This window comes from Molothrus aeneus, chromosome 20 (genome assembly GCF_037042795.1).
Source record: "Molothrus aeneus isolate 106 chromosome 20, BPBGC_Maene_1.0, whole genome shotgun sequence".
NCBI lineage: Eukaryota > Metazoa > Chordata > Aves > Passeriformes > Icteridae > Molothrus > Molothrus aeneus.
In genome coordinates, this window is record NC_089665.1 from 5960496 (window position 1) to 5979771 (window position 19276).

The following is a 19276-nucleotide window of genomic DNA, read 5'->3' on the forward strand; positions in this document are numbered from 1 at the left end:
TTTTAGAACTGCCTTTTAATTATTACCCTGATTATCACTTTATCCTCAGTTTGAAGTGATTTAAGGATTTGGTGCCAGCACACACCTCCTCCTCAGCCAAAATTTCTGAGTACAGAGGAGCAGCATGGGGAAAACCCTTCAGCTGCCAGCGAGTGAGAAATGTACCAGGAGAGCAACAAACCGGGGCTGGGGGTCCCTAAATCCAGTTGTGTCCCCTAAAACCAGGGCTGGGATTCCCAAAATTGGGGCTGTGATCCCCCTAAATCTGACTGGGGGCCCCAAACTGGGACCAAGGTCCCCCCAAACTGGGCCTGGAGTCTCTCTCAAAACCAGGGCTTGGGCAGCCCTAAACCAGGCTGGGGATCCTCCAAAACTGTGAGTGGGGTCCCCCCAAATACAGCTAGATCCCCCCAAACCAGGATAAATTTGACAGAGTCTTCCCATACTGGGACTGCGGTTCCTCTGTGTCTGACAAGGTGCTCATAAACCCGACTTAGAACCCCAAAACGGAGCTGGGTCCCCTATATCTGGGCAGGGTTCCCCTAAACCCGACTTGGTGCCCCCAAACCGATGCTGGGGGACCCCAAAACTAGAGCTGGGTTCCCTATATCTGAGTAGCAGTCCCCAAAGCTGGGCAGGGTCCCCCTAAACCCGACTTAGGACCCCAAGACTAGAGCTAGGTCCGCTGTACCTGAGTAGCGGTCCCCAAAGCTGGGCAGGGTCCCTCTAAACCTGGCTTGGTGCCCCCAAACCTATGCTGGAGGACCCCAAAACTAGAGCTAGGTCCGCTGTATCTGAGTAGCGGTTCCCAAACCGGGGCAGGGTCCCGCTAAATCCGACTTGGTCTCCCCAAACCGAGCGCTGGGAGTCCCCGCCTCAGCTGAGGGGCCGTGAGGGGGTCCCGGGGCCGCCAGGGCCGCGCATGCGCAGGCGGCGCTGCCCGCCAGGGGGCGTGGCCGCAGCCCCCGGCCCAGGAGGGAGGCGGCGGGAGCAAGATGGCGGCGCGAGTGCTGCTGCGGGGGAGCCTGGCGGGAGCGCCCGCCGTGCCGCGCCTGCAGCCCGGCGCCGGGCTGACCCTCAGGTGAGCCCTGAGGGGGGCGAGGCGGGCGGGACGGGGCCGCCCGGGGGGAGCCGCACGCGGAGCCGGCGCCGCCCGAGCCACCCGGAGCCCCGCCGCGCAGAGCGTCCCCTTGCCAGGCTGGAAATGGCGCCCCGCTGGCGGGGCAGCGGCCGGGCCTGGGGCGGGGAGTGCGAGGAGGCGCCGGGGTGTCCCTCAAGGTCACGGGCCGCAAGGCCGGCCCCTTCCTTCCCTCCTCCCAGTCCGCCCCTGGGTGGGAGCGTGGCCATGGCCGGGCCGGTGCCCGGGCTCGGGGGGCAGCGAGAGCCGTTCCCTGCACCGCCGCCTCAGCCCCGCAGCCCTGCATGGACACCCCCGCATGGAACACACGGAACCGGGCACCCCGCGACTTTCGGGGCGCCCTGCACACGTGCATTGCTGCATTTAAATTTCTGGATGCTCGCTGGCCCTCCGGGATCGGGGCGTGCAGCCCAACTCCTCCGAGCAACAGGGTGCACAGCCAGCAGCGGATCCTGTCAGCACGCACAGCCCAAAACCTGCGTTTCCCCAGGGCTGGGCTGCCTGGCTGCACATCCCGACATCTTCCTGCCTTCACCCTTCACGGCCACTCGCAGGGAGTCACGGCTGGTGTTTCCATGTCCCCATGGGAGCTGGGATCTGCACCCCTCTGCCGGTGCCAGGGCGCACAGAGAGGCGCATCCCGCAAGGTTTGGGGTGCAGACATGAGCATTTCTGTGTGCAGGGGTGACACACACACACACAGAGCTCCTGGGGCGCCTCCCAGGTGTAGGAAGCAGGCACAGGGTGATGGAAACACGGGAATTCCCAAGCTGGGATGGATCTGCACAGTTTTTCCTCCCTTTCTTTGAAACAGGCAAAGCTGCTGCTTCGAGCCTCAGAACGGGCAAAACTAAAAGCATCCCTGCAAGCAGCTGTTCAGGGAATATGTTGTGAGGTTTTATGTGCATGTTTTGAGGTTATTTTAGTTTCAAATAAACTTTGGTTAGACCACAGATCAAAAACTGTCAAATATAGACAAATTGGTTTTCTTACTCTTCCAGGCAGATTTGATTTACTACAGAATCTAAATACTTGACCTGGTGTATCCCACCCGGTTATATTTTATGCTGAAGCAGGAGCTAAGTGTAAAGAAGTGTTTTCCCTTATATTTTTAATCTAATCTAAGCAAGCTGTTCAGTGTTAGCCTTTGTGTTCAGAGCCCAACCTTTGCAGCAAGAAAGCAAAGCCCACAGTTAATATTTGCAGCTTGAGAACTTGCTGCCAAAGACAAGCTGGTGCTCACAGCTGTTGAAAGACCTGAATTCAGTCCCTGTTCCTCCAGAGCTCATTTTGGGTACAGATTGCCCAAAGAATGGAACCAGTGATCAGTTCAGGGCTTCTTGGTTCAGTGATATTTTAGGATATTGATTAAAAATCAGGCCCTTGAATCTCAGTTTGGGTGCAGTGAGCATCTGCTTTAATAAACTCAGCCTGTTACCTTTGTTCTGTGTGAGGTGTGTATTTAGTTGTGATTTGTTAATCAGTGCTCATGAGGAGCTTTACAGCTGCTGGGGAGAAGATTTTCCATAAATGTAAAGTATTACTCATGTCATTGCTTTGAAAATTAACCAGACCTCCAGGTTTAGGTGCAGTTGAACATTCAAATCATGAGATTCCCCTCACAGCAAATAAATTTGTTTTTCAGAGTTATCCCTGTAGCTCCAGCTTACTCCTGCTGCTGATTAAGTTCACAAAAAGCATCAGGATTATTTCTCTTTCCTCTTCAAAGTTTGCTGCAAACAATGATCCTTGTAGATGAGTTTTCTAAATATTACTTTGCTAACTTTATTGAATAAAGGGAAGGGAACAGTTTAAAATGAGAATTTACAGGTCTGAGTATTGCAGGAGTGGGCTTGACTTCTGCCTCCTGGAGCCAGTGAGGGCTTCATTTGAGGGAGCTTTTTGAAACAAAAACCTTGAATTTCTGAGGTGGGGCTCACCCCTGTGCTCTGAGCTCAGAGAAAGCTCCACTCCAGCAGCAGCCCTATCATGGAATGCCCTTCAAATGCCTGCCTCAGGAATAGCTGCTTGGCTTCCAGCACAGCCACATGTCTGTGTGTGTGCCCAGAGCAGGGGAGGCACCATTTTCAATAAACACACCAAGATTTAGACATTGTTTCTTCCTGCTGAAGGTCATTTCAGCTGTGGTTGTTGTTTCTCTGCTGTGAAATACTCTCCCTCTCCTCCATCCTGCTCCCATGGGCAGAACCAGGTCATTATGTTCTTTTCTGACACTGGGATTAAAAGGTGGATTGTTGTAAGGAACTGCTTTTGTGTAATACAGGTGTGTCCAGGGGGACATTTTCCCAAAGGAAATTGAGATTTTTATTTCCCTATTTTTTTTTTTCCTGGTAGAAGGCTTTGGGCTGGAGATCCAGCTGTCTTCTGGATCCCTAAATCAGTAATTAAGGGTGAAAAGTTGACATCTGAGGCAGGAAAAGGCTGAAATTTCCAGCTTAGAAGTAAATACATGTTGTAAATATAAATACCACATTTAATATTTTAATTTCAGGAGAAGCTTGTGACAGAATTAATTTTTTTCACTGTGACTACTATGAGGCTGTCAAAAAAAGGCAAATTGAAGGAAGGGAAAGAAGCAAAACCATTTGAGCTTCTCAGACATTGTAGAGGATCAGTTAAATGCATCAGATTCCTTGTCCTGCTCATCTGGAAAAGAGGAATAATTCCTTTAACACATCACTTTAAACAGCACAGTTATCCCTTGGTCTGTGTGCTCTGATGTAAAGGGAGGTGACACTATTCTGAAGGTGCACTTGGAGAAGCTGAATAAAGATTAGATATGAAAAGAGAGTGAGAATCTTGTGTTTTGAGGCAAGGGAACGTGGATGTTGTGCAGAGAGCCTGGCTCTGAGCCCCTGTGTGTTGCTGGAATCTGGAACTGAAACATTTCCTGGCTGGTTATTTCCTACCACTCATCTTCTTTCCCAAATTAGCCTTTCATGCTATTTTTCCTCTTGAAAGACATTTCCCTTTCCCTTTTGTAGAGCTGTCTTTAAGCAGCACAGGAACATATGGCAGTTCCTTTCCCTTTTACGCTGTGCAGTTTTCTTTCTGCACCTTTTTTGCTCTTTTTCACTCCTGACTGTTTACACCAGGCCAGACCCAGCCCTGGGCAAAGACAGTGGCTTAAAAAGAGGAGAAATAGCAGCAGAAGCAGCCATTGCCCAGGGAATTACCATGGACAGTGTGCATCGTGGGAAATGGATTTGTTGGGAATTTTTAAAGTTTCATAGAAGATTTTATATACATTAATTGTTACAGTGACAATGTTAATACCTTGTGTACCTCACTGCACACAGCAAATGATGAACAAGGCCACCAAAGAAGTTTTTTCTGTTCAGGAGAGAGGGGGAAATGTGGGAAATGGATTTGTAGAGAATTCTCCAAGCCTGGCAGAAGGCTCACACAGTGTGTGCAGCTGTGTGCAAACTTGGAGATAAAAATGCTGACTTAGAAATGCCATAAAACAGAACAGACATTGCTGAGAGAGAAATGGAACCAGAAACAAGTTTTAAAGGATGGGCTTGCAAATCAGACGAGATACTTTGGAGAAATAAACTATGAAAGATGCATTGGAGTGGGACCCACAGAGGGGTAACTTTAGATGATTGGCTTTAAGGCATTTACAGCATGGTGTGGCTAGAGCTGATAGGCCAAGCAATTTGTAATGTAATAAAAATTTTATATTACTTATATAATATGTAATTATAAAGTTATAATGTAATTAAGCTTATAATGTATTGTAATTTAAAAACAGCTTCTGATTGTGATGACGTGAATTACAACATCATTATAATATTATATGTTACTTATATATTTTAATGTAGTTAATTATAACATCATATTATAATATAGCATATTTTCTCACTCTTCACATGAGACAGAAAATAGAAAAAAAGTTTTTAAAACATCTCTGGGTCAAAAAAAAAAGCATAATCCCACAGTGGATAACTATGGGATGATAATCTCTGTGAAATGATAATCTCTAATGTCTAGTGAAATAATAGAATTATGTCTAAATATATTATATTATATTATATTATATTATATTATATTATATTATATTATATTATATTATATTATATTATATTATATTATATTATATTATATTATATTATATTATATTATATTATATTATATTTTGATTGTATTATGGTAAAATATTAATAATTAATTATAATTATAATCAATTATACAACTATTATTATATTATTATATTGTTGTATATAGTATATTAATTTTATATGATTATAATATAATATAATATAATATAATATAATATAATATAATATAATATAATATAATATAATATAATTAATATAATTAATATAGCGAAATTATCAATCTCACTGGGGATGAGCCACCTTTGCCTTGCTGGGAGACACTGGCAGGGCGGTTTCAGCAGTGTGTGAGTGTCCCTTGTGCCATCACAGTTTCTGGTTGTGCTGTGATCTCTGCCATGCAGTGCCATCAGTTCCTGCCTGTGCTCAGGGCTGTCGCTGTTCCTGCAGGGGGCTGGGCTCCTCAGCCCGCAGTGCCCGTGAGGACAGCTGGCTGAAATCGCTCTTTGTGCGCAAGGTGGACCCCAGGAAAGACGCCCACTCCAACCTGCTGGCCAAAAGAGAGACCAGCAGCCTGTACAAACTGCAGTGTGAGTGATGGCCCTGTGCCCCTGTCCCTGTCCGTACAAACTGCAGTGTGAGTGATGGCCCTGTGCCCCTGTCCCTGCCTGTACAAACTGCAGTGTGAGTGATGGCCCTGTGCCCCTGTCCCTGCCTGTACAAACTGCAGTGTGAGTGATGGCCCTGTGCCCCTGTCCCTGTCCGTACAAACTGCAGTGTGAGTGATGGCCCTGTGCCCCTGTCCCTGTCCCTGTTCCTGCCTGTACAAACTGCAGTGTGAGTGATGGCCCTGTGCCCCTGTCCCTGTCTGTACAAACTGCAGTGTGAGTGATGGCCCTGTGCCCCTGTCCCTGCCTGTACAAACTGCAGTGTGAGTGATGGCCCTGTGCCCCTGTCCCTGCCTGTACAAACTGCAGTGTGAGTGATGGCTCTGAGCTCCTGTCCCTGTTCCTGCCTGTACAAACTGCAGTGTGAGTGATGGCTCTGAGCTCCTGTCCCTGTTCCTGCCTGTACAAACTGCAGTGTGAGTGATGGCCCTGTCCCTGTCCCTGCCTGTACAAACTGCAGTGTGAGTGATGGCTCTGTGCTCCCAGCCCCACTCCTGTCCCTGTCCCTGTCCCTGTCTGCACAAACTGCAGTCAGTGACTGATGGCTCTGTGCTCAGCACCACTGCTGTCCCTGCCTGTCTCACGGCTCTCTTGTTGTTGTTGCAGTTCACAATGTCAAACCTGAATGTCTAGAGGCCTACAACAAGCTCTGGTAAGTGTGTGAGTTCTCTTTTCACCTTTTAGCCATATTGATTTGGCAGATATTGTAGTTATATCTGAGTTATGTAGAGGGGAGGTGACAAAAATTCTGCTTTTTAGGATTTGGTATTAAATAGATCCTATGAAAGAGCCAAAAGTCCTGTGCTCAGTTCACCCCACCTCCCTCTTGGCATTGCCATTTCCTGAGCTGCAGTTGAGGATGATTCCTGTCCTGAGAGCTTTGGTGCATTTGCTGGAGCAGCTTTACCCCTTCCCTGAGTGATCTTAAAGTTCTGATCCCTGCAGGGAGAGGTGGAATGTTGGCATTCCCACTGCAGCTGCCAGGTTCAGGATGGGTTTTATGTGCACACTGGAAGGAAAGAGAGATCACTGCTAAATAAAACTACACCAGTGTTAAACTCAGATATTAAAAACCCAGGGGCTGATTTCCTCTCAGCTCATTTAGATCCCTCTGCACAATTCCTGCTGCAGAGCTCAAGGAGTTACAGAAACCCTTGGATGGGGTTTGTGCATTGGGGTGATTCCCTCCAGAGGGAGCAGTACTGGGACAGCTTTCCCAGACAGTTACAGCTTTAGGAATTGCTCACATTTGAAATTGACTGCTCTGAGAGTAAAACTGCAGAAATATTGTTCCTTTTCTGCCTCCACAATCCCCCCTCTGGAGCCCTGAAAGAAGTGTGTGTTCAAATTTGGGGCTGGAGTGAGCCTGGCAGCCAGCAGTGCTTTTCTCCCTGACAATACAAACATTCTCAGCAGAATGACAATAATGACACCTTCCTGCAACCAGCCCTGAGGTGTGAGCACAGCAGCTGGGCTGGAGGGAGAGGAGGAAATCCCAGCTCCCAGGTCATGTCCTCAGCTCATCTCTCACCTCTGTATTGGGCTGGATAACCCAGAACTTTTCTCCCTGCTGTAGAAGCATAAAAAGCCACTAGAATAATATTCAATCAAGGTATTTTTAGCTCTTTTTTGTTTAAAAAATAGATACACAGTAAAGGACAATTTAGCATTCAGCCAGCTTGCTGTTTAAAAGCTGAATATAAACATGTCCAATTATGCAAGCCAGGGAATCACTTCTCTGCAGTATTTCATGAGCTGCCTGAATGTTGAGTGAGAGCAGAGATTTCTGTTTTCAAGGAAAGAGACAAACAGCAGAGAAAGAAACTGCTGACAGCAGCCAGATGAAATATCTGTGCTTGGATTGATTCTTTCCAAAGCAAATTGAAGCATTTCAGGCAAGGAGACAACTTGAATAAAGTAATAAACAAAATTAAGCCTCTCTGAACTTCCCTCCTGCCTCTCCCTAAAGAATAAAAAGGAACAGGTTAATTCTGTATCATATCAAAATGAGGATTAGTCATCATCATCATCATCAGGTATTCATAAATAATGTAATGAAGACAATTACAAGAATATTTCATGAATCACTGTGGTTTAGGAGCCCTTCTGAAGAACTAGGGACAGGTTTTTTAAAAAGATGTTCTGTGGGCATCTTTTCTCTAATTTCCAGCAATATATGGTAGAATTATGCAATAATTTCCCATTCCTCTTCAAAGCTGCCTTTCCAGGATCTCATTCTGCTTTGCAAAAAATGAACTATCCTTGAGAATATCCTTGGAGAGTCATTTTATCATATTATTTACACTGGCTAGTGAGAAAACGTCGAGGTACAAATTGGTAATGAGATTTGCTCAAGGTTGTCTGGAAAGTCAGTGGCAGAATCCAGAAGAAAACTCATCTCCAATGACTCCCAGCCCCAGCCCAGCCTACTTTTTATTCCTTGATCCTGTGCAGAGACTCTGCCTGTGAGCCAAACTGAGGAAGAAGGGTAATTATTCAGGGAAAAATAGAAAAGGCAGAGTTCAACCAGACTAATTGACTTATTCATCAAGGCACAGTGCAGGGAAAGCTGTCTTGACTGAGTCAGCAATCAGCAAAACTTAATTTCCTCATGCTAATATGGGCCACTGCTAAAGTTTGAAAGAGTGTTAGAAATCCTGGGAAGAGTCAGACAGGAATTTTGTGTTGGAGGTATTTCTAAGGCTGTCCCAGTGTTCATTAGTGGGTGAGTTGCCTCAAAGTAAGAGCACTTTCTGAAATCAAAAATCAATACTGTGAGCTACAGCCACTATTTCATTTATCAAATGATTTTTATTCATTCAGCCCAGCAGCTGTAACTGGTTTAGAAGAGTTTGTTTGCTTTCATATTTCTGAGTTCTTCTCCCCTGAGGGGAGCTTTTCCTCAAGCAAAGAAAAGCTTTTCCTCAAACAAATCACCCATGTAGGCTGAGTTTTCAGTGAGATATCCTGATATTTCTTTTCCTGATGTGTTGGATAACCTTTTAGATAGACATAATTGTTTAGATACACCTCATTTACTGCATCCAGAAATGCAGTAAATGTTATATATTATAGAAATATTATAGATCTTTGTTATAAATTTCAAAAAAAATGGTAACACTCACCTTAATTCTCCATGGGGGTGCAGCCACCTTCCCCCTGCATAACAGAATTTGCTGTTTCCTCTTTCTCCTCTGCAAAATAAAGCTTGTGAATGTTCCTAGCATGATGCTGTGTTATACATTGATCAAGTGTGGCCTCCCTGAAGGCAATGCAACCCAGTGTCTGTGTGTTCCTTGTTTTCAAGTCAAGAGGTGCTGCCAAAGATTCATGAAGAGAAACACTACCCTTGTGCTCTGGTGGGGACTTGGAACACGTGGTACGGAGAGCAGGATCAGGCTGGTAGGAGATAGAAGTGCAACCCAATGTACACCCATGTGCTTGGCAGGTTTTCTTCTTGTGAAATCACCTCCCCTGTGTGCACTGAGGGGGTGTGTGCATCACTCCTCAGCTGTTGTAAATGTGCACTGCTTGTTGTTTGTGCTGGGTTGGACAGCAGAGCATTCATCCCTTCGGTTTTGTCTCGTTGTTGATGTATTTTCATGTTTTCCAGGTGGTGATGGTTGGTAAAAATTAAAGAGGTTTTGGGGATATATTTGTAAAATACACTCCTTTGGGAACCTGACTATTTATGGGTGACTCTTGCAAAGGCAGAGTTTGTCCCTCCTTGGGCACTATTAAAGCTTTGCTCAGCCTTTCAGGCTGTAATTGCTGTATGATAATAAATTGCAAATCATTCCAAACCATCTGCACTGTAAACTTCACATTAAACTTTACTGGGGGAAAGTAAAAATCTTTCTGTTCATGTTCATACAAGGATACTGCCTAACTATGAAAACAAACTGGAGCTAGACATGGCTGAAGAGCTGCTACAGAGGTAACTCCAAAGAGCCCAGTGCAGAGAGAAAACCTGGAAAATGCCCTGGGAATTGGAAGGAATGGGAAGCCACAGATCCAAATCCATAGAGGTTCTGTGAGAGCTGTGCCAGGCTCAGTGCTGGGGCTTCCTAATTCAAAAAATCAACTCCTGCACACAGCAATTCTCCCTGCACTGCCAGCATATTGCAGTATTGACACTGAACAAATGCAGACAATTAACAGCAGATGAACCAAACAATGTCTGAGACCAACCCTGGAAGTTGAAGGGGAATTGGGGAATGAGGACAATTGAAATGGGAATTCCTCAGGCAGGTCCCAGTGGCTGCTTTTGGAACAGATGAACACAGGCTGGGTTTGTCACTGCATCCCCAGCCTGCTTTGGAAATGTTCTTGCAGCACTGGAGTAAAGCAGATTGTGGGGTTTGACTTGTTAGCATATTGTTTACACTGGCTAGTGAGAAAATATCAACATAATGAGAAAATGAACAATAATAATGAATGATTAGTGTTCAGTGCTGGGTTAATATCAGGTGGATCCATCAAATCTGCCCTGGGGGTGAGGCAGCAGGAGCAGGAGGAGAAATCTGCTCTCCCATCAGCCTGTGGAAAAGGCACAGAGCTGCTTAAGAGGGCAGAAAATAGGTTTTATTTTCTGTGAGGTGAAATTATTGCCTTGCTATACTAAATGCTTGTAAATACATAGTTGAGTGATTTATTAAAGGGCTTTATTCTGATTTATTAAAGAGTGAATACTTTGAAAAAAAAATAGATACAAACATAGATACTGGAATTGTTTTTATAGGGGAAGTCCCAGCAAATATTCAGCTTTCCTCTGCTTTTATTCATGTTGAGCTCAGAAATAACATTTGCATCATTTTTTCATGTGCTACAGAAAGTGTCTTGCTTGTGTGCTGGAGTAATTCACTGAACTGAAAATCTGCCCCTCTGCTGCTCTTAGATGAAATTGGTACAAAGCACAATTTTGGAACTAAGTCATCCTCTTCAGCTGAATCTTAATTTCAATAACAGTCATGAGAAGTCATCACATCTTACTAGCATGGCAGCAAAAAGGCCCTGCAGAAATTCCTCTGTTACCCTCAGAGTGAATTGCAAAATTTTCCAAGAGAACCCCTTTCAAAAAGCAGATGATTCCATTATCCCTAAAATAATCCAATGTGATTTTCATTAATGAAAATCTATTTTCAAACCTGCTGCCTGGTTTCTATTTTTGTGTAATTTTGTAGTGTGAAGAGCATTTTATACTGTGATTTTTCCATAAGATTTACCATCTTCAGGTCTGGGACATGCCTGAAAAAACTGAAATTTTCTCTGTTTCAGTTCATTTGTGGAGATATGAGGGAGGTTACCCAGCTCTCAATGAGGTCATGAGCAAACTTCGTCAAAATAAGGTAAAAAATGCCGATTTTGTTTCTCAGAAAAGAGCAAAGAACAGGCAGAACAATTAAAAAAAAAAAAGCAGATTTAGATACCAAAGTGTCTTCTCCCTTCCTGTACAATCCCAGAAACCTCTTGGAGAGAGGATTTATTGTCACATTAATGTTTCATTCCTGAATACTTCCCCTGTAAATCCTTGGAATTCTCAAATTCACCAGAGAGAATTCAAATTCCTTTCAGCATTTCACTGTCCCACAACCCTGATAGCATTAAAAAAAAAAAAAAAAAAAAAACCAACAATTTAAGGCACATCTGGTGTCCTGCTGTTTGTTGTTGCAGAATTTGACCCATTTTAGCACATTATTTTTTTAGGAATTTACAGAATTCCGGAAGGAGAGGGGCAACATGCTCCTGTCCCGTAAGAACCAGCTCCTGCTGGAGTTCAGCTTCTGGAATGAGCCAGTTCCCAGAGATGGCCCTAATATTTATGAACTGAGATCCTACCAACTCAGAGTAAGTCCAGATTTGATTTCTTTTCTGATTTTTGAAGTTTTGTGCTGTCCTAAAAGCTTTGGGAGGTTTTTATGGCAAACAGAGCTTATCTGAAAAATCTGATTTTTATCCAGGGTGGTGTCTGAGCCAGGGCTGCTCTCAGAGTGTGGGGTCTGAGGTGAGGGCAGGCTCCAACAAGATCCTGATGTCTGCAGGGCTGAAACCCTGTGGGTGCTTTGAGGGATGCTTCAGAGATGACTAAGAGGTGGTAAACAAAGCAATTAGAGATTATTTGAATATTCTTATCACTCCCAGGAAGGGGTTGTGTCAATACAGGGTGGTTTCCATACAGAAAGGGTGTGAAAATTGTATAATATTTTGTTTTAAACTGCAGCTTTAACAGTGTGTTCTGTTTCTGCAGCCTGGAACAATGATTGAATGGGGCAATTACTGGTAAGTGTTAATTAATTAATCTAAGTGTTGCCTTCGGCCCTGGGCTGCTCCTGGTTGGAAAAAGCAGGACAGGAGGTGCCAGGGTGGCACCAAAGCCACCAAACCCCCAGTCCAGGGGCTGCTGCTGCACTTGCACCCCTGCTCAGACAGTCCTGTGACCCTCTGAGGGGAAAAAAGCAATTTTGTGCACAAACAACCCTCTGTGGTTTGGCTTTGCTCCCCAAAACCCTTTTAGTTTGCTGCAAAAGCCTGGATTTTCAGCAGAAAGCTGCTTGGGAAGAGTGGCAGTTCTTCTGGGGGGCTTGGTTCATCCTTCCCAAACCACTTCCAGCTGAAATCTTGGCTCTTTGAGCTTTCAAAGTCAAGTTACTTCTGAAAAGCTGCTGAGCAGCACGTTTGTATTTTAATAGATGGGTTAGAAGTATTTGAGATAGTTTTCTATTGATTATATGCTTGTGGGCTTGTCTTATTTTTAACCAGTGTAAGTTTATTTCAATTTACACTCACTGTCCTTGCAGTTCTAGTGGTTGATAGTTAAACAATTTGAAGTATTTTCAATTATTTGGACAAAGGTGAGGAGTTCGATTTTCAGCCTTGTCATTGATATAATTTTTTTCAATTACAGTCATTTGAACAAATTGAATTTAGATTTTTTTTTTATATAAAATAGGCACATCTCTACTGGTAGAAAATCTGTTTTATAAGATACAACAAGAGAAATATTTATCTTAATTTATGCAAAGATCTGCATGAATAAAAAGTTGTATTCCACTACCACAAAATCTGTGGAAAATTAACGTGGCAAAGCTGACATGACTAAAACTTAAAGATTTAGTGATAAAACCTTCTATAAAGGTTAACTGGTTAACTATAAAGGTTAACTGCTGGATTTCACTGTCCCAGCAATTCTCTTTGTCCTGAATTTGGCTGTAAAAATGATTAATGCAAAATTTAGTGAAAATGTAGCCTCCAGTTTTAATGCATCCTAACAAGACACAGAGGTAAATCCTAATTATTTAGTGCTGGAAACGAGCATGCTGCAGCTTTTTTCTCACTTTTAATTGCTGAAATGCACAAAAATGCAGTTTAACATTCCAGTTTCTCTTCCAGTCCGTTTTTTCCCATTTTCCAATGGTTCTTCCCCATTTTCCCTGATGTCCCAACAATTATCTTTATCCTGACTTTGGTTGAAAAAATGATGAATACAAAATTTAGTGAGAATGTAGCCTCCAATTTTAATTTTCCTTAGTGCTGAACACGAGCATGCTGCAGCTTTTTCCTTACACTTGGAATTGCTGAAATGCCCAGTACATGCAGTTTACCATTCCAGCTTCCCTCCCAGTCTGTTTTTTTCCCATTTTCCAGTGGTTTTTCCCCATTTTCCCTGATTTCCTGCCCAGGTGTGCAGGCTCTGATGTCTCCTTGCTCCCTGCAGGGCTCGTGCCATTCGGTTCAGACAGGACAGCAATGAAGCAGTTGGGGGATTTTTCTCCCAGATTGGACAGCTCTACATGGTCCATCACCTTTGGGGTAAATTCCTCTTTCTGCTTTCTTCTCCCACTGAGCCAACCCAATCACTTTGCCCAGGAGGAAATCGTTTTACAAAAGTTTGACAAATATTTTTACAAAAGGCAAGGGAAATGTCTTAAAAGTTGGGTTTTAAAGTTTTTTTTTTTATTATTATTTTCCCAATTTTTTAATTTCTTAATTTGCTGATTTTTTTAATAATTTTGTGTAGATAAATTTATTCTTCACCAAACAAGAAATTATTATTTCCTGTTTTGTTCTGTTTTCCCCCCAGTTTCTGCTGTCCCTTTCTCATTAGGAGCTCAGTGTTTGCTCTCAGTCCCACAGCCATGAGTCTGCTGTCCCAACCCATGCTGAAATCAGCTTTTTTACAGTTTCATTTCAAACCTCACATTCACCACACCTGCAGAAAGCAAAATCAGGCATTTATTTCCATTCCTGCATGGGGGTGTTTTGGCTCTCTCTGTACATTCATACTCATAAACACCTTAGGATTGTTTCAACTTGAAAAACAAGAATTTGTTAGAAATTACTCAGGTTTGGTTTTTTTTTCACATCCCAACAATCCAGAATTTTAGATTTCAGCAATCTGGCAGCCCTCATGTGGAGCTGTGCCCCTGCTTTATCTTACCTGTGCCCAGGCATTTTCTGTCTTCCCCAGCTCCTTCTTTTTCTGCTGCTCTGGGAGCTTTTCCTCCTGGCAGAGAACTCCTGATTTTTTTTTTTTTTTTTCCTTCCTGCTTTTCCCAGCCTCCTAATTCCTCCTTGGGATTATTTTAAGGAATCTCTTCCTGTTCAGGAGGGAAAGGAGTCACTTTGTGCTTGTTTTCCCAGCTTACAAAGACCTGCAAACCAGGGAAGATATAAGGAATGCAGCGTGGCATAAACCTGGCTGGGATGAACTGGTTTATTACACAGGTAACCCATTAACTTCTCTGGAATGCTGGGGGCAGACTTTGGGCTTTGTGCCACCCTCTCTGCTCCTCAGAACATCCCTCTGGCAGAAAAAGTTTTGTTTCTCAGGGGGAAATGTGGGTCTGGGTCAGTTTTTAGTCTGTAAAGGAGCAGAGGGGTGTTGCACTGAGCTGTAAAGTGAATTTTGTAGCTGGTTGTACATGGAAAAGTTGCCCAAGTGCTAAAAAATTGCTGCATTAATGCTGAATTTTTAGAGCAGCATTTCTGTGGAATGTGAAAGAACAGATTTATGTAAGTGCTTGTCCAAAGATTTAAGGAGCCAGGAGTGAAATTTAGCTTGATATTAAATGATTACTCCTGATATTTAATGAAATACAGGAGCCTTGTTAAATGCATTGCTGGGAAAAGGGAATTTAGACTTGGGAACAAGAAGCCAGGAGATCTTTGAGATCAAAGAAAGCTGTCACAGCAGAACTCCCAGAAGTGTGCCAAGATGTCAGATTTGGGCTCCATGGGGCACATTTCAAAGGAAGTTACACCACAAAAATGTAGGATCACTTCCATTTTGGTGGAAAAATGAAAATATTTGTCTTCAAATGAGCAGAGAGATGGTATTAAAATCATTTTTTCCCACAGCCACCATGCTGGAGGGATGATTGCTGAATGTGCTGAACTCTGTCAGTGAAATTCAAAGCTCTCTCCATTTTTTTCAGTGCCCCTTATTCAGGAGATGGAGTCCAGAATCATGATACCCTTGAAGATTTCTCCACTTCAGTAAAGTCACTGATTTTCTTGTGCCTACATAGATGAAGTGACAAGTATTTGTCTTAATTTATGGTATACACTGTATATCATAGTCTGAAATATAAAAGTACTGTATTGAGCTTATAAAAGAGACCTCTTTTCTTCAGAACCCACCACCTTCTGCTCTTAGGGGAAAAAACAAAAACAAGACTGTGATTAAAAGGTTGGTGAATTGAAAACAAGTCCAGATCTGTGGGCCAGGTGCCCAGGGAATGTGTGACCTACAGGAAATCTCCTGCTCCACAGGCACTGCCCAGAGCTCAGGAGCAGCATTGCTGTGAGCATTTAATGACTGCAGCTCTCCAAAACAAACGTGGGAGTGAAATCAGAAGCTCTGGAGAAACGAGAGTTTCATTTCGAGTTGTGAAACCAGCAGCTCTGGGGTTGCTGTGAAATCACCCCTGGCTGGTGGAGCAGGCCTGAAATCAGCAGATCCCCACTTGCAAGCAGGCAGTCATTAATTTGGGACAGTGCTGTGTGGCAGGGGATGGCTTTGGGACAGCAGGGGCACTGCAGGGTCTCTGAGCACACATTTGAGTGCAGCCTCCCCCTGGAATGGATCCCGGGCAGGGTGAGCCACGCTCCCCCCACAGACAGACACTGCCTGAACACCCTGCAGGGAACCACCCCACCCCAAAGCATTTCCCTCCCCAAACAGCTCCAAACTCTGGGAAAAGGGGTTGAATTTAATAAGCAGTGCTGGTTCAGCCTCGGAGGGGGGCTGCAGTCCCCGTGGCTGGGTTGGTGTGTGAAGCTGGGCATGGCATTTCTGTGTACCATGGTGTCCAGTTCTGTTTTGGTTTCACTTTTAGGCTAGAATGTATCCACACTTTTTGGTGTCTGCAACGATGTGAACATCCTGTAAGTGACAATAATATTCTCTCTCTCTCTCTCTCTCAAGTGGCTCCAAGAATCAGTGTAACATACTGAATGTACAAATCAGTTCTGAATGTCCAGTTTGTACATTTCAAGAAGTTTTCAGGAAGAACATATCAGTCAATAAAAACCTTTTAATTTTCACCTTTTGCTGGAATCTCCTATGTATTGCACCACTTGTGTTTTCTCTCCTCTTGCAGTGTTAAGTCTGGAAAATTGAGAATATTTCAGCTTCATTAACCAATATCACTTCTCTGCGTTGGGGACAGCATTTCCAATTTTCTGCTGTCCTTCTCCAAAGTGAATTTACAATTTCTCCATCACATCCCATTCTGCTGAGTGTCCTGTGATGATAAATACAAAACACTTTTCCTTAGGATTTTTCTCCACAAATGATGATGCTTCATTTTTCAGGTGTGGTTTCTTTCCTACTTGCACTCGTGCCTCCCCTTGAGTTTCCCCTTGAACAAAGTCAATATTTGATCTGGTTCTTGTCTGGTTTTATATTTTCCTCCTGTTGCCAAGTGGTGATGGGATTTTACTGAGGCACATTCTGTGCTGTATCAGCTTGAAGTTGCTCAGTGGGCCAAGGAAATCATTTGAGCTGATCCTCCTTGTAAGTCAGCCCTGAGCACTGATATCACCTGGGGCTGCCATTTTATCTGATTTTTGGGGCTGCTCTTCAGCTGCAGAAGGAAAAAAGGGATTCCAATATCACCTTCCAGGCCCTTTGATCTCTCCCAGATCTCTTTTCCCTGGAGAATTGTCCTTGTAGCTCCCACCCAGCAAACTCAGCCAGAGACAAACAGCAAAAAACCATTTATGGAGCCCCAGGATTTTTTGTGTTCTGATGCTCTCCATGTGTTTTACCTTCACCAGGAATTCAATTCTGCCTGGCACAGCTCTTGTTGTCCAAAGACCACAAAGTTTTGCCTGGGTGAGGAATCAGAGGAGTAACTGGGTGTCCTATGGGGTGAGATCACAGAGTGCAGGTCCCTCACCCACTGCCAGGATCTGAATTCCCCCTGCAATTCTGAATTCCCCTGTCCTGAGGTGTTAGGGATGAGCCTCCCCTCATTCTGAGCCTCCTGCTCTGCTGTGGCTGCCCTCAGGGACAGATATAACTGATAAAACTGATAAAACTCCTTATTTTACCTGCAGCTAAAGCAGTTCCTGTTATTTTCCTTACAGGTATCAGTGTAAGCTCCAATGGAAATGGGCAATGCCAATTTTTCCTTGGCTTCCCTTTGCCTGAGCTGGGTTTTCCCTGGTTCTGTGAACTCTTGGGATTTTCCCTCTTGATTCCATGGCTGAGTTCAAGTTTTCCTTAGGTGAGCAATCCCTCAGCATCTCTCACAGCACAGCTGCTGCAGTTCAGAGCTGAAGTCACTTCCCAAAGGTTGGAAAGTGGGGACAGTGCTTGGAAAAGCCTCTGGCAAATCTCAACTCTTATTCCACTGCAATGACACAATTAAAACTTAGATTTAATTGTCCTGGAGAAGGCTGCAAACTGTCCCACATGCAAATACATAATTTAAAGCAATTCTGCCTCATTGAATAATCACATTAAAAGCCTTTTTGTAAAGGCTGGTGATCAAAAGACCCACCTGGAGCCCAGGTCCTCCCTGTATGCCCTGTGCTGCTCCCCAGACTTTGCCCCTCTGTGCTGGGATGTGTCCAGGCAAAATCTGTGACACTGAAACTTTTCCTCCCCCTGCTCCATTCCCTGCTGGGAATTTTCCACTATTTCACAGACAAAACAGCTGAGCCTCTCCTGAGCTCAGCAATGCTCCTGCTGCCTCCTGGGCTAGAGGTCAGCTCCACATTTGCCCAGTGGAAGGGGAGGGGGGCATTTTTTATTTTTTTTTCTCCAAGGCAGTGTGACCTAAAGAGCTGTTGTGAAATGCCTGGCACAGCCCCACGTTTCCATAGAGCCCCGAGTGGCAGCAGCTCCTGCTGTGAATGTTAACTTCATCTCCAGGGCTCTGCCAGAGCCCTGAGCCATGCCCCAGTGCCCTCCAGCTGATCAGCTCCATGGCAGATTTCTTTCCTTTGTGACCTTTTAATTCCATTAAAAACAGCAAATAAACTTCACTTCCTAACTGTGGCATTGCACAGGGAAAAGTGGGAGCAGAAACTCCTCAGGTGTGCCCTGCTCATGCAGCCCTGCCTGAACAGAAGCAGGACTGTCCAGGAGCTGCCCTGGGAGCTGGCTGGGATTTCCCTCAGGAAGGATTTCCATCTTGAACACTCCCAGAAGTTGTGGGGAGCGCTGCCAGCCATTGTCTGCTTGGCTTTTGTGGGGTTTGCTGAAGCCTCTGCAGCTCCTCTGGGGCTCTTACGCGTCTGCCTTGCTCCAAAAACCATCCCAATTTAGTTCTGGGTTTGTTTTCTTTTAACCCTTCTACTTCTCTACTATTTAAATGCTGTTGTAACTTCAAGCCAAAAACATTTTTCAGCATCACTGAGAGCTGCAGCCCTCACTGTGGGCTGTGGGGACTCCTCTGTCCCCATCTCCTCCTCACAGAATGAACAGAACCAGTGTTTGCTTCAATTGCTGGCGATGCTTTAAAGATTGGACAGCAGCTGTCTCATGGTTTAATCATCATAAATTAAAGAAATTCAGTGCTAATTGTGAAAAGCAGTGATTATTATGAGAAAATGGGAAATTTTGGAGGGTAGGGACATCACTTGTTTCTGTTTCTGAAATATGTGGTGGGGTGAAAGAGAATTGCCACATTTCTCTTTCTGGAAAAATACTGGGGGTCTTTGTAAGCACTTAGAGGATAAAAACCTCAGCAGATATTAAATGTTTTTAATATCAAATAATGTCATATTTACCCATCTTTCTCCTGTGTGAGGTGGGGATTGAAGGAAGGGGCAGGTGTGATGGATTTTAACATTGGTAAAGCTTTTCACATCCTCACAGGTGAAGATTCTTAATAAAATTCCCACAATGGGAAGAACACTCAGGAGAGTTGTCAGCA

The 19276-nt window shown here is 44.3% G+C and overlaps 1 protein-coding gene across 1 annotated transcript; it reads left to right on the top strand.

Moving 5' to 3' along the window:
* The first annotated feature begins 958 nt into the window (after window positions 1-958).
* Window positions 959-16433, top strand: NIPSNAP2 (nipsnap homolog 2). The gene is made up of 10 exons (XM_066563420.1): window positions 959-1081; window positions 5671-5810; window positions 6495-6540; window positions 9196-9290; window positions 11166-11236; window positions 11595-11735; window positions 12136-12167; window positions 13603-13697; window positions 14529-14612; window positions 15323-16433. The coding sequence occupies exons 1-10, from the start codon at window positions 996-998 to the stop codon at window positions 15385-15387; spliced, it is 855 nt and encodes a 284-aa protein (XP_066419517.1). The 5' UTR covers window positions 959-995; the 3' UTR covers window positions 15388-16433.
* Window positions 16434-19276: the final 2843 nt, after the last annotated feature.

What these genes read in the sequence shown, in the direction of transcription:
- NIPSNAP2 (XM_066563420.1), top strand. Translation starts at nt 996, where the DNA reads ATGGCGGCGCGAGTGCTGCTGCGGGGGAGCCTGGCGGGAGCGCCCGCC. An exon ending in CAGCCTGTACAAACTGCAGT is followed by an intron (nt 5,811 to 6,494) that starts GTGAGTGATGGC and finishes TTGTTGTTGCAG; the next exon opens with TTCACAATGTCAAACCTGAA. An exon ending in CGGAGAGCAGGATCAGGCTG is followed by an intron (nt 9,291 to 11,165) that starts GTAGGAGATAGA and finishes TCTCTGTTTCAG; the next exon opens with TTCATTTGTGGAGATATGAG.